The sequence below is a fragment of the Lutra lutra genome, chromosome 11 (assembly GCF_902655055.1).
Source record: "Lutra lutra chromosome 11, mLutLut1.2, whole genome shotgun sequence".
Classification (NCBI taxonomy): domain Eukaryota; kingdom Metazoa; phylum Chordata; class Mammalia; order Carnivora; family Mustelidae; genus Lutra; species Lutra lutra.
The window spans coordinates 84,304,804-84,317,036 of record NC_062288.1 but is presented as its reverse complement, the minus strand read 5'-3'; the positions used below and the strand labels follow the sequence as shown (position 1 = coordinate 84,317,036).

General features: G+C 39.8%; 1 protein-coding gene across 6 annotated transcripts in view; it reads left to right on the top strand.

Moving 5' to 3' along the window:
• The first annotated feature begins 3,860 nt into the window (after positions 1-3,860).
• Positions 3,861-12,233, top strand: part of ZNF800 (zinc finger protein 800) — a 49,372-nt gene continuing 40,999 nt past the window's right edge. For 3 of the 6 annotated variants that reach the window (XM_047694170.1, XM_047694172.1, XM_047694171.1), the window contains exons 1-3: positions 3,862-4,497; positions 4,973-5,092; positions 10,453-10,548. In XM_047694170.1, the coding sequence (XP_047550126.1) occupies positions 5,032-5,092; positions 10,453-10,548 (157 nt within the window). In that variant the 5' untranslated portion in view covers positions 3,862-4,497; positions 4,973-5,031. Of the gene's footprint in view, positions 4,498-4,788; positions 4,856-4,972; positions 5,093-10,452; positions 10,549-12,233 lie in introns of those variants that run through there. The other 3 variants (XM_047694167.1, XM_047694168.1, XM_047694169.1) reach the window with 3 other exon arrangements.

Below are 12,233 nucleotides of genomic sequence, written 5' to 3'. Positions count from 1 at the left end.
GCTTACAGCTGAGAAAACTGAGGCTCAGAAGAGGTTCTTACTTACCTAGAGACCCAAAACCCATGATTGATGGGAGATAGGACTAACATCTAGATTTTTCTGACCCCAAAATGTACTTTGGTTTTATGCTTTTTGTTAAGATTTGATTTCTTCATGTAAAAAATTGGGAGTCAAGAGAGATTTTCAGAGATTTCTTTGAACATAATTCTATTGATAGTGTGGAATAATTGAGGGAGGGAAAGAAGGGTAGTAGGGAGACCACGGAAGTGATTATGGCATAAAAGTGATTATGGCAATGGTTCAGAGATGAGGTTTTAGACTAAAAATTTGATGGTGCATACGGAGAGAGGAAATTATTTTCTCGAACTTTTTGAGGTATAGCCAATTGTTTATGGTGGTAGGTTAGATGTTGGGGATAAGTGAGATGAGAAACCTGTATACAGATAACTTCCATTACTTTGCATCTGTGCCAATGCTATTGTCTTTGGCTCTAAGACTTCTGTCTTGAAGGACTAAATGGATAGGAACACCTTAGGTTAAAATTTGAAAAAGAAAGAACAGTTTGGTAAGAAGTTCAGTTTTGGTCCTGCTGATTTTGAGATGCCTGGAGAAAGTCAGATGGTCTGTCTTATGGGTAGTTAAGAGTTTAGAGGCTCCAGAGACAGGTCTGACCTGGACATACTATTTTAGTAATAATTAGAATATATGTAACTTGAGGCACAGGACCTGGACTCAGACCTGTATTTAAATCTTGGCTCAGACACTAATTAATACAGACTTATGAACAAACTCCCTTATAACAAGAACATTAAAAAAAATGAAATTCATGTTATCTGAAATGCATTTGAGTGGAAGACTTGTCAAGGATGTTTTGGTGCCCATATGGCAGTGTGGTGCATGCATTGTGTCACCTGGCAAGACCTAAGTGTGCCTTAACACTTGGAATGAAAGATACAAGTTCACTTCAGGGGTTTCCTGGTAGGCAACTTATCTCCAGGGCAGCACCCAAGTACAACCTACTCCTTACTCTCCTTAAAATAAACACCTTAGGGAATGCATTACCTTTTTTCATATTATGTTGCTTGTATGATACTTAAGTGTTAAATTCTATATAGTTGATAACAGATCGACAGTTTAATATTTGATCCCAGACAAGGCGAGTCTTAATCACTGATTTATAGAATTTGAGAGTATATAAAATGGTTTTAAAGCACTATTTCTAGTGGTTTCTTATGCAGCAATAATAAATGTATATGTGTATGTGTGTGTATATTTATGGTAGAATTTTCCTGTCTTGAAGATGACAATAATTTTAAACCATAAAATGATCTTAGGTTAATCATTAGGATGTACTTCCGAACTTTAAGGATCAAAAGGTTTCCTAAAGCTGTAATAACGTGTCACCTAGGTTGCTGCAGTGTACAATGAAGGGAAGATGTAATTTTTCTGGGATGATTTGTGCAGTGTTTTTAGAGGTAGGATGATAATTCTAGATGATGCCCAAAGTCTAAGCTCTAGAACCCTATGAAATTTCAATTAAATTCTTGTGATTTAACAACTCCATAAACTTTGACATAGCATTTTAATACCTTTCACAAATGACAGGATCTACTGGCTCATCTTTCACATATAGTGTGATCCAAAAACGGTTATGGTATAAAGTAGGTGACATAGTATAGGCAATACAGGGTAATGGCTAAAGTCATGAGTCTCAGAGCCATTCTGCTTGGGTTCAAAAGCTGGCTTAGTTGCCTATTAGCTGTATGTTTCAGGTAACCTTGGGGAGTTATCTAACCTATTTCTGCCTCAGTTTCCCATTCCCTGCAGAATGGATTGAATTGTTAATAGGATTAAATGAGTTATTCTTGAGCTTAAAACGTATTACTCAATACATGTCAGATACTAGTATTGTTATAGAAGGGACTGATCTAGGTATTAGTCCTAGTTCTGTTACTTTGTGACCTTAGCATATCAGCTAACCTCTCTGGATTTCAGTTTTCTCATTTATAAAGTAAGGTTTACTCGATAATTTCCATGGTTTCATCTTTAAAAATCTGGTTCAGTATTCAATATCTGTTTTACACACACAGATGTTCAGTCTTGTCTATACTTCTAATTTCTCAAAAACTGTTTAAAATTCATTCTATTGGCAAGCAATTTTGGGGACCGTCTAGTACCAACCACTCTAGTATAAAGACTCTTGCATTTACTCAGGAAGCTAACCATTTTTTATTCATATGTGGCCAGCAAACATAATTCACATATCTGAAGCAGTGCCTTTTCACATTTATGGAAACTTACATTTGTATATTCATTTTTTAACCTGCCTTAAATAAATGTGCTTATAAAAGAAGGAAAAGATCCTCTGGAAATGAATATTTCACTCAAATTTTACCAAAGATCTCCAATGTTAAATAAAAATTACCTGTAACTCCACTGTTAAGGTGTCACATTAAATTTTTTTCCATACACTTAACCATACTGCATACAATTAAATATTACACAAAACAATTTTTCTTGTCTGCATAACAAATACCATCACGTGGACATATAATTTTTTACCTTACATGCAGGTTGTGGCATTACATTTTAGTTTGACTCCTCTTGACAATGGGACAGAAAAAAATGATCAACCATACCACGTATGTGACTGCTGTGTAGAATGCACAGTACCTGTAATTCCCTTAAAAAAATGGATTACCTGGACCACTCTTCCTTTTCCTGTCACCCCTATAACCAAGCTGCGACAAGCCCCCAAGACCTATGTAAATGTTCCGTTCAGTATTTTTACAATAACGAGTTTATCAATTAATTACTGTACCTACCACAAACTTTCCTATGAATTTTGTAAACAGATTTCAGTCCCTCGTTTGCTCTTCCAAAATGCACACAGAATCTACCTACCACTGAACTGCTCTTTCAGGACCCCGAAAACGGATAATTCAAGCTACACAACTGCGGAGATTTTTCAGTGCATCTTTCGGCGGGAGAAGATAAAACTCCCTTAACTTTTTTTTTTTTTTTTTCCCTTAACATTTTTTTTCTCCCTTAACATTTCCCGACCGACAGTGGACACGTATTTGCTTGTAGAACAAAAACTCCGTACTGGGAGTTGAGGCGGCGGCTCTCCTGCTCCAAGGGGCGACCGCATGGGTTTGCGGAATTTGACAGACGACCGCGATCTTCGGGGATTTTCCAAGCAGGACGCGGGCACTGAACTGGAGGGAAAGTGCGTTCTGCCCACGTGACCCACCTTCTTCGCCTTCAGGTTCAGAAGCGGGGGTCGCGGCAATCAATTCCGATCCTCCACCACCTTCTTCCCAAAGACCTGATGAAAACCCCAAAGTGCTGAGAGGCACACTTCGAAAATTCTCGGGTGAAAAAAAAAACAACAAAAAATCGACCTTTACCGTAAGCGTGCTGACAACCTTTTCGGAATCACCACTACCTACGGCTCACCCATTTGTCGAGCCTCTTCCTACAGCTCATTCCCGTGCTTTTCCAACCCTCCTTGTTTCGGTTCCAACGGAAGGAGAAAAGCAACAGTTTGCTTGCCCGTCAGCCCGTCTCCCAGGTACCAACAGCCCGGGGCTTCGGCTCTCCGTCGGCCCGCGGGAGGACGCGCGGACGAGTGGCCGGCCCGAGACCCCCGGGTCGCGGCTCCAGCGCCACCGGCCAAGGTTCCCGCCCCTCGCCGGGCCGTGGAGCGTCGCCTCCCCACAGGCCCGGGCGCCCGGCGGGGCGCATGCGCGCGACGCTCCCGGGCGTGCCGGCCACACTCCCCCCACCCACTCCGAGAGCTTGTCACTTCCTGCCCTCGCCCCATCTCCGTCCGGGGTCAGTCAGTCGCTCCCTGTCGCTGTGGGAGAGTCTCTGCTTCCCCCTTCCTACCCGCTCCGCGGCGGTAGCTCAGGCTCTTCGGGGAGGGGGAGACAGAGAAAGAAAGAGACGGACTTAATAAAGTTTCCTGAAACAACAACTACTAGCAAAAGAGGCCCAAGGTGGGGGGAAACCCCCATTCTTCCCCGCCCCTCTCCAAAAGCCTGAGGGACCGTTGCAGGTGGAGCGGTGCTGGGAGGGGGGGGAGCCGGGCTCCGGCGGCAGCCGTTGCCCCGGCGAGGGGCTCCCAGGTCCTGCCCGCTCCGGTTCCGGCTCTTTCGGTGGCGACGGCGGCTTCTGCGGGGCGGTTCCTCCTGTCAACTGCCTGCGCCCGCGCGCCGCCCGCCCGCCCAGCGCCACAGCGCGGAGGGACGCCGTGAGCCGCCGTCGCCGTCGCCTCGGGCCGCGGAGGGACGTGGTGAGCTGTGGCGCTTCCGCGTCAGCGCCGGCGGGGACTCTTTGGGAGCGCGTCGGGCCCGAACCCCTGTTCCCTTCGCGTGGTCCGCCGAGGCTGCGCCAGGTGGGGCCCGAAGCCGCCTCCCACGCCAGGCTGTCCCCGAGGCTGCCCGGCCTGCCTTCCTTCCTTCCGCCTGCCCGCCGGCCCGCCCTAGGAGTTAAGTAAGTTGGGCGCACTTGGTTACGGGGACGGGGGCTCCACCGCGGAGACCCCAACGCACGTGCGTGGCGGGAGGGTGCGGCGTGGGCCGGCCGCCGGCGGGAGCCGCACCTCGACCGGTCCTGTCGCCGCGCCCGCGCCTCCTTGGGCCCCGGCGCCGGCCGTGCCCGCCGCGCTCCGCGCCTCTGTCTCCGCGCGCGCCCGCCCGGGCCGGCGAGGCCGCTGCCGCCCGCGCTGCCGGCCAGGCCCTCGCCTTGCGCTGCGCGCCCGGCTGCGTTTCCGGGTAGGGTGCTGAACCTGTGCGGGAGTTGGGGCTGGAGAAGCCTTCGTGCGTTTTTCTCTTCTAGGTTCTAGAAGAAGGTACGGGTACCGTGGAGGGAGAACGGAGGGCGGGTGGAGGGAACGTATGTGGAAAATAGAGCCAGAGCCCCCCCAGGAAGTTCAGGGTGAGTGACGGGTTTGTGCTTCTTTCAACAGCCAAGCCGCAATGAAGAGCTTCTTACAGTGAAAGGAAAAGTAGGTCTCGCCCACTGAAAATGCCTTTAAGGGACAAATACTGTCAGACTGACCACCATCATCACGGATGCTGTGAACCAGGTATATATTCCTTTCCCCTCCAGTTACTTTGCCCTCCGTCACAGCTACTCTGCCTTGTGTTTCCTTCCAGTTTTCTTTTCCTCCTGCCCAAGAAGTCATGTCTAAGAAAGCAGGCTGTAATTTTCCCCAGTATAAAACTAGTTATGAAGCTTAAAGCTTGTATGAACAAGAGGTCTCTTCTGCCTGATCCTTTAAAAAAAGTACTGCAAGTGTCACCTTAAATCTTTTCTACAAGATCACTCAGTTCCTTTTCCTTCTTTTGAGGCAGGCTGCAGTTAGTAGTATTTGCCCCGTGTCCTTTGAATGTTTAAAACTGAAGACAGAGGAGAAAATAGGTAGCAGAATAGTAGCATGTCTTTGTGAAAGGGGATTCATTTAAACTTTTAAAAATTAAGTTTCTTACGCATATCACCAGGGTTTAGCGGTTGAAGCCTAAAAGTGAGTGTGGTTGGGCTAAAAAAGTTTGTTATACTCAGCTTGTTGGAAGAAGCAGGTTTTGCTGACTGCAACCTTTAAAAAATTTTCTTGCTCAGAATATACTGTAATGCAAAATAAAAAATCTGGTTATTTAGGTAGAGTACATAAGTATTTTTAGGGTAGTTTATTCAGTAGAACTGTTTTTAGTTGGATTTATGGAATGAAAAAGTTCCTTTTTCGAGTCTCTTGAAGAATATTAGAAGACTAATTTGATAAATGTGGTATGTAAGCTTGAGTTTTCTAGTTACTAGAAGTTTGATATGTTTTGTCCTCTTAGAGGTACAAGTTAAAAGGGAATCATTGAGTACATATGTCACTAAACCAAACAAAGGCTATTCTAGTTTAAAAGCAGGTGTTTATCATTATTTTTGACCTAAAAGTTATTAGGACTTTTTATGCTTTTGCTTGTTTTTTTGTTGGAGTATTTTAACTGCTCTAGTGTACTTGGTTCTCACAGTGGAGTTCAGGTAGAGGACTTTTTTGACTAATGGGAAAAAATGGCAGTGGTAAAGAGGAAGACCTCCATTTTCAGAAAACTTTGGTACACATGTACTATGGCCCTGTCCCCCCCACCCCCACCCCTCCTGGCCTGGCTTATTGGAAATGAGTAATAACTTACCTCTGCTAATAATATAGTCCCAGGATGGGATCCAGTTTGTGTTCAACTGCCCCTGACCTATCTCAGCACCCCTTCATACTGCACATTTTGTGTATTTTATGTGTCATTTATATTTTATCAAATATTGAATGGAATTTGTTAGTTTTGAAGTAGAAGGCTGTGAATGCTTTTTATACTTGTAGTTCACTGATCTTTTATTCGAGTTTGTTTGTTTTTTTTTTTTTGAGAACATTTCAAGTCATTTAAGTTGAATTGGTTAACAAAACATTTAAATAAAACCTTTTACTTAGGAAGAAGTTTGTGTTCATTTATTTCTTTATTTCATTGACAAATTATTATTGAGCACCTGTTAGGTGCTAGGCACTGTCCAAGGCGATGTGCATGTAAGTGGTGAACAAAAGAGATAAGGTCATTTCCTCATAGAACTTTTGAGTGGGAAGAAGTAGATACAGACAAGTAATTGAATAATTTGTGACCATACCTTATTTGGTGTATTCTGATAAAGTTTTCTAGAGCCTTTAATGTCTTTTTCAGGATGATTTTCAGAGTTGAATTTTTAATATGTATTGGAATTTCTTTGTTTTTTTTCCCTCCCTCATTAACAAGAAATCTTCTAAGTTGCATGAATTTTAAAAAATTAAATTTCTTTGCCAGAAACTTTTTGAATGCAGTTTATTTTTCAGACTACCAGGTCATAAGTAGTTGTGATTCTTTGCTTTCTTAGCTAGATTAAACACTTTCTGAAGAGTAGTTTGGTGGAAAGCTAGAAGTTTGTTAACTTACAGAGTAGTTAATAGTCATTATTTCAGAGGAAGGTAAGTGCTGTGTGGAAGGTTTTTCCAGTACTGAAAGGAATATGTTACGATAGTTTTAATAGTTTTAAAAAGAGGATGCCTTCAGATGGAGGGAAGAAGATGACATGGTGTTTGAGAAGTTATTTTAATGGGCAATCATCAGGGATCTAGCCTCTTTTGAATTATGAATAGAGGGGCTGATCCCTGAGCAGTGTGTTCCTGAGGAGGCCTTAATAGGATGGGTCAATGTGTAGTGAAGGGTGGTGATATAAGCCTGTCAGTATATGTAAAGTACTTTCTTATTTATGTCTTAAGAATGTTTCTTACAGAACTTTTCAGAATTCAAAGGTAGAGAGAATGGTGTAAGGAACCTGTTGTAAGCGTCGTACAACATACCGATACATGGACAATCTCTTTTTTTTTCCTCTATTCTCGCTTCTTCACAGTTCCGTTTTCCACCCTCCCACTGCTTCCCTGCCCTCTATTATTTGTAAGTAAATCCCAGACATCATAAGCAGAAAGTTATTTTAAGGGGCTCTTTTTTAAGGTAGGAGAGACTGTTACAAAAGTAGGTATTTGATTCTGGGAAGTGTGTTCTTGGAAGGATATAAAGACATATGTTAACTTCTGAGGGTTTGGGTGTTTTGATTAGAGGGAGATGATGGCTTTTTTCCTAATGGTTGTGTAAACTGATCTTGGGAGGGATGATAGGATATAGGAGAGGAAACTTTTATAAGATACTAATAAATAAAGGTTTTTAGGTTTTTGTTTGTTTGTTTTACAACGTTAACGACACAGATCTGTATGCTAAGTGGATGTTTCCATGGATAACTAAGCTAACTCGGGGGTTATTTTGAATGGTGGTTCAGGATGTTGATGTGTGTAGTGGTAGTAGTGTTCTGAAGGTGATTAGGTAACAAATTTTGCTGTAGTTTTGAAATCAGATGTTCTTTTGTGGAAATGAAAGCTGGTGTATTAAAGTTTTCTGGAGCATTTTTATTTTATTTATTAACTTATTTAATTTTATTAACATATAATGTATTATTAGCTCCAGGGGTACAGGTCTGTGAATTGTCAGGCTTACACACTTCACAGCACTCACCATAGCACATACCCTCCCCAGTGTCCATAACCCAACCACCCCCCGCAACCCTCAGTTTGTTTTGTGAGATTGAGTCTCTTATGGTTTGTCTCCCTCCCTATCCCATCTTGTTTCATTTTTTTCCTTCCCTACTCCCCAAACCCCCCACTTTGCTTCTCAGATTCCTCATGTCAGGGAGATCATATGATAATTGTCTTTCTCTGATTGACTTATTTCATGGAGCATTTTTAAATGAGGAAAGGGGACTCTGAGGACAAATTTCTATTTTTTTCTCCATATCCCTCCCTTACTCATTACTGTTTTTTAAAAAATTTTCCCTTTCTAAAATTCTTGCTACTTATAGAGCCAACCCTTGATACTTTTAGTTCTTTATAACTGTATAGTTTCTACCCTCTCTTTTGTAGTTATTATTTTTATTAGTCAGTTGTTTTGTACAAATCATGAAAAGAGATCCATCTAATCCAAATAATGGTATCATCAGTCTATTTATAAACTTCTGTTATTGCATCTTTGAAGGGTTGAATTCTACTCTTTAGATTTTGGAAACAGTTTTTCAGTTTTTGATGTCAGAAAGCAATTGATTTCATACATGATGATGGCGGTGGTGGTGGTGGTGATAGAACATTTATTGAACACTTACTATATCCCAGGCTCTGTTTTAACTAGTTAACCTACATTAGCTCATTTAATCCTCGTAGAACTCTATAATTTAGGTACTTTTATTAACCCCATTTTAGAGATGGGAAAGAGATCAGAGAGTTTAATTTGCTTTAGTTGTATCTAATAAATGTTAGAAAAATATTTCAGTGTAGTAAGTCCAGGTCTGTAGTCTTTGTATTTTTAATTGCTGCAGGTAATGCCAATGTCAGATGTTCTCAAAATGAGTTGTGGGTGTGTGCATGTTCTTAATTCATTTAAAATACTCCTTACATATCTCTTAAAATTGGGAAAGTTGTACTTAATAAAATGACTTGGTCCTGAGATAGTTTCGTCCAACCTGTATACACTGAGGACAAGATTTGAAGCCTTAACGTAGAATCTAAGGCTGTGTCTAAATACATGGCACAGTAGGCTTTAGCCCTTATCAGAAAGCCAAATGCTGCCCAAGACCAGGCCCTGAAGCAGTAGCAGCACACATTATTGCAGTAATCCTTATTTTCCCACAGAGTGGATGATCCTGGGTTAAGAAGGTAATAGTTGAGTAGAACATTATAACATATTGAAAAAAGTTAACTAAAATGGCTTGTTTTTCTCTACCAAAACCATATCTTTAGTATCTGATGGAAAACTTTTTTCCTTTTCAGTTACCTTTTTTCATATTATCATAATCTGATTTATTATATAATTATACTGTGAATCTGAGAACTTTGGAAAGCAGACATCTGTATATGAAAATGAAAATTTTTATTTTAAGAGTGGAAATAGTATTTTTACTTATTATAAAAGTGTGTGTGTGTGTGTGTGTGTGTGTGTGTGTTTTAACCTGCATACTTCTAAAAGCCCAGGCTCTGAAACACTAGCAAAGTGTGAGGCCGAAAATGAAAATCACCCCTGTAAAGTCCACCCTGACAGAACCCTTGTTTTGTTGGTATCTTGCTAGACTTTTTATGTTTGTATTAGTGGCTATACATAAACACACATATACATTAAATTTCTTTCTGTATCTATTGAAATATATATTAATATAAGTGAGATCATATTCTCTAACCTGTTTTTGTTGCTCAACAACCTATTTTTGACAACTTTTGTTGTTGGTATATGTAGATTTAGCTCATGCTTTCTAAGAGCCGTGAAGGACTCTGTTGTAGGGTTGTTTCATAGTTTATTTAGTCTGGTTCCTATTGAGAGATTTTTAATTTGTTTGAAATTTTTTCTCTATTATTTAGAGGCTGCAGTGAACATTCTTAAACATCTGTCATTGTGCACTTCACTAGTCCTTTCCTTAGGCAGTGGTTTTTGAGTTTTGCTCTCATAATTGCCCAGAGAGCTGTAGTAGATTGTCCAGAGGGTTCTGGAATGGTTTATGAGATGTGGCTAGGACATCGTTGCCCTAGAATTTTGATTAATTACAGAGGTTCCTCTTCAAGGGGAATAAAAAGGCAAACATGACGAATATGTAGTAAATACCAAAATAGTAAATCTTTGCATTTGAAGCCTTAAGTAGCTTTAATTTAGCCTTGAATTGAGAATAATCTTATTTTTTTCCCATTATTTCATTGTGCCTTACAAAGATGATGGTGAAGTATATACGAACAAGTGTGATTATCATTAACATGATTGTAGCAAACCATTGTTTTTCTTCAATAGTAAATGATTTAAATAACCCTTTTTTTGTGGGGATTGGGGTGGGTGTTTGTCTTCCATGTAGTTTATATCCTGGAACCTGGAGATGCTCCTTTGTTACAGCAACCACTACAGACATCCAAATCTGGTATTCAACAAATAATTGAGTGCTTTCGATCAGGTATGAATGTTTTAGGATGTATTTTTCAATCTTCACATAATAGTTAAAAACTACCTAGAAATCCTTAGAATTAATTTTTAAAAAATATTAAATTGTGTACATTGGTTTTATAGAATATTTTTAATTGTCAAATTTTTAAAAAGTGGATGAATAAATATTGACTTGCTTTAGATTCTTTTTCAGTACTATATATTATATACTAATATAGAAATAAACTTAGTGTGGTTTAAAGAAATATATGTGGTATCTTTATTGGTAACATGCCTCTTCTCAACAATTTATTGTTAAATTTTTTGGCATATCTTTGTAAACCCTCAATGGACACTAGTAAATTATACTGGGTCTTTATAAGCATTGGCAGAGTAGATTATTTATTCAGAATATCTGAGATGTCAGTTGTTCAAGATTAATTACTTTATCATCTCTGTTTATGTGACTCACCTCACCCTGTAGTTTCAACATCTTTGATAGAGCACAAGACAGGAAAAATACTTATCCCAGTCCCTGGTCTCTTTGGATACATTTGTTTAGCTTCACTTTCTATTAGATCATTATAATAATTGGATGTATAAGAAGTATATTTGTACAGTTGTGGAGTCCAGTGCTTTAAAATACGCGTTGCTTACTACATATCCATGGCTGAGAACTGTTAGAACTCCTTTCTCAGTGAGATCATAGGTTGTGGTTCTTATGATCCACTTATCCACCTTTTGTAGATTTAGCTTCTCTGACATCGCAGACTGTTGAGTCAGCAAACACACGTGATTGATGGGACACTTAACTGATGGAAACTTAAGGGTTAGAATACCTTTTGTTATTATTCTAAAGTTTACTATTCTAATGAAAAATTTCTGAGATTAAAAGGAAAAGATAATTTGTATGTAACCAATTGTATTGATAAATGCTGTGAGGTGCTTATTTTTAAGTCATTGTAAAGAGAAATAACGTATTTGCCATATTTTAGGATCTAAGAAATAGATTGCTACTTAATCTAAAATAAAAATTATTTTTATTTCTGAGTTCCCGAGATCTGTTTCTTGGATTTTTAATCTAATTTTAAATAGATTTTTAATCCATTTTTAATCTATTAATTTTAATCAATTTTTAATCTATAGTCCTCATGGCTTTGCTTTTATGTATATTTAAATCAGTTAATTATTGAGTGTGTATCCATGCCTTGCTCATGTTGAATGGTAGCACAGTCTATTTTGGGTGTCTTTTGTTGTTTTTATTTTTGATAGTTGTCATTCATTAACAGAAGTAACTGATAGGTCAGATTTTCCTATGATAAATACAATTAAAATGTTACTTACTAGGGGTGGTATTTATAATATATTTCTGGTATAACAGAAGAATGGTTAGTTTCTGGTCATAGTAAGAGTTTCTTTTAGCTACTTTTGGTAGGTAATTCTTTTTGTTCTTTCTCAAGGAAATGAAGGTTATAGCTTTTCACATTTTTTATATTCTTTGCTATAGGTTTTTTTTCTTTTCTTTTTTTTTTTTTTAAGAGAGGTGAGAGAGGGGTTGGGGGGGTGGTAGGAGGGGGGTGGAGGAGAGAATCTTAAGCATGCTCTACACCCAGTGTGGAGGCGGATGCAGGGCTGGATCTCACAACCCTGAGATCATGGCCTCAGCTGAAATCAAGAGGAGTCAATGCTTAACTGACTGAACCAACCAGCTACCCC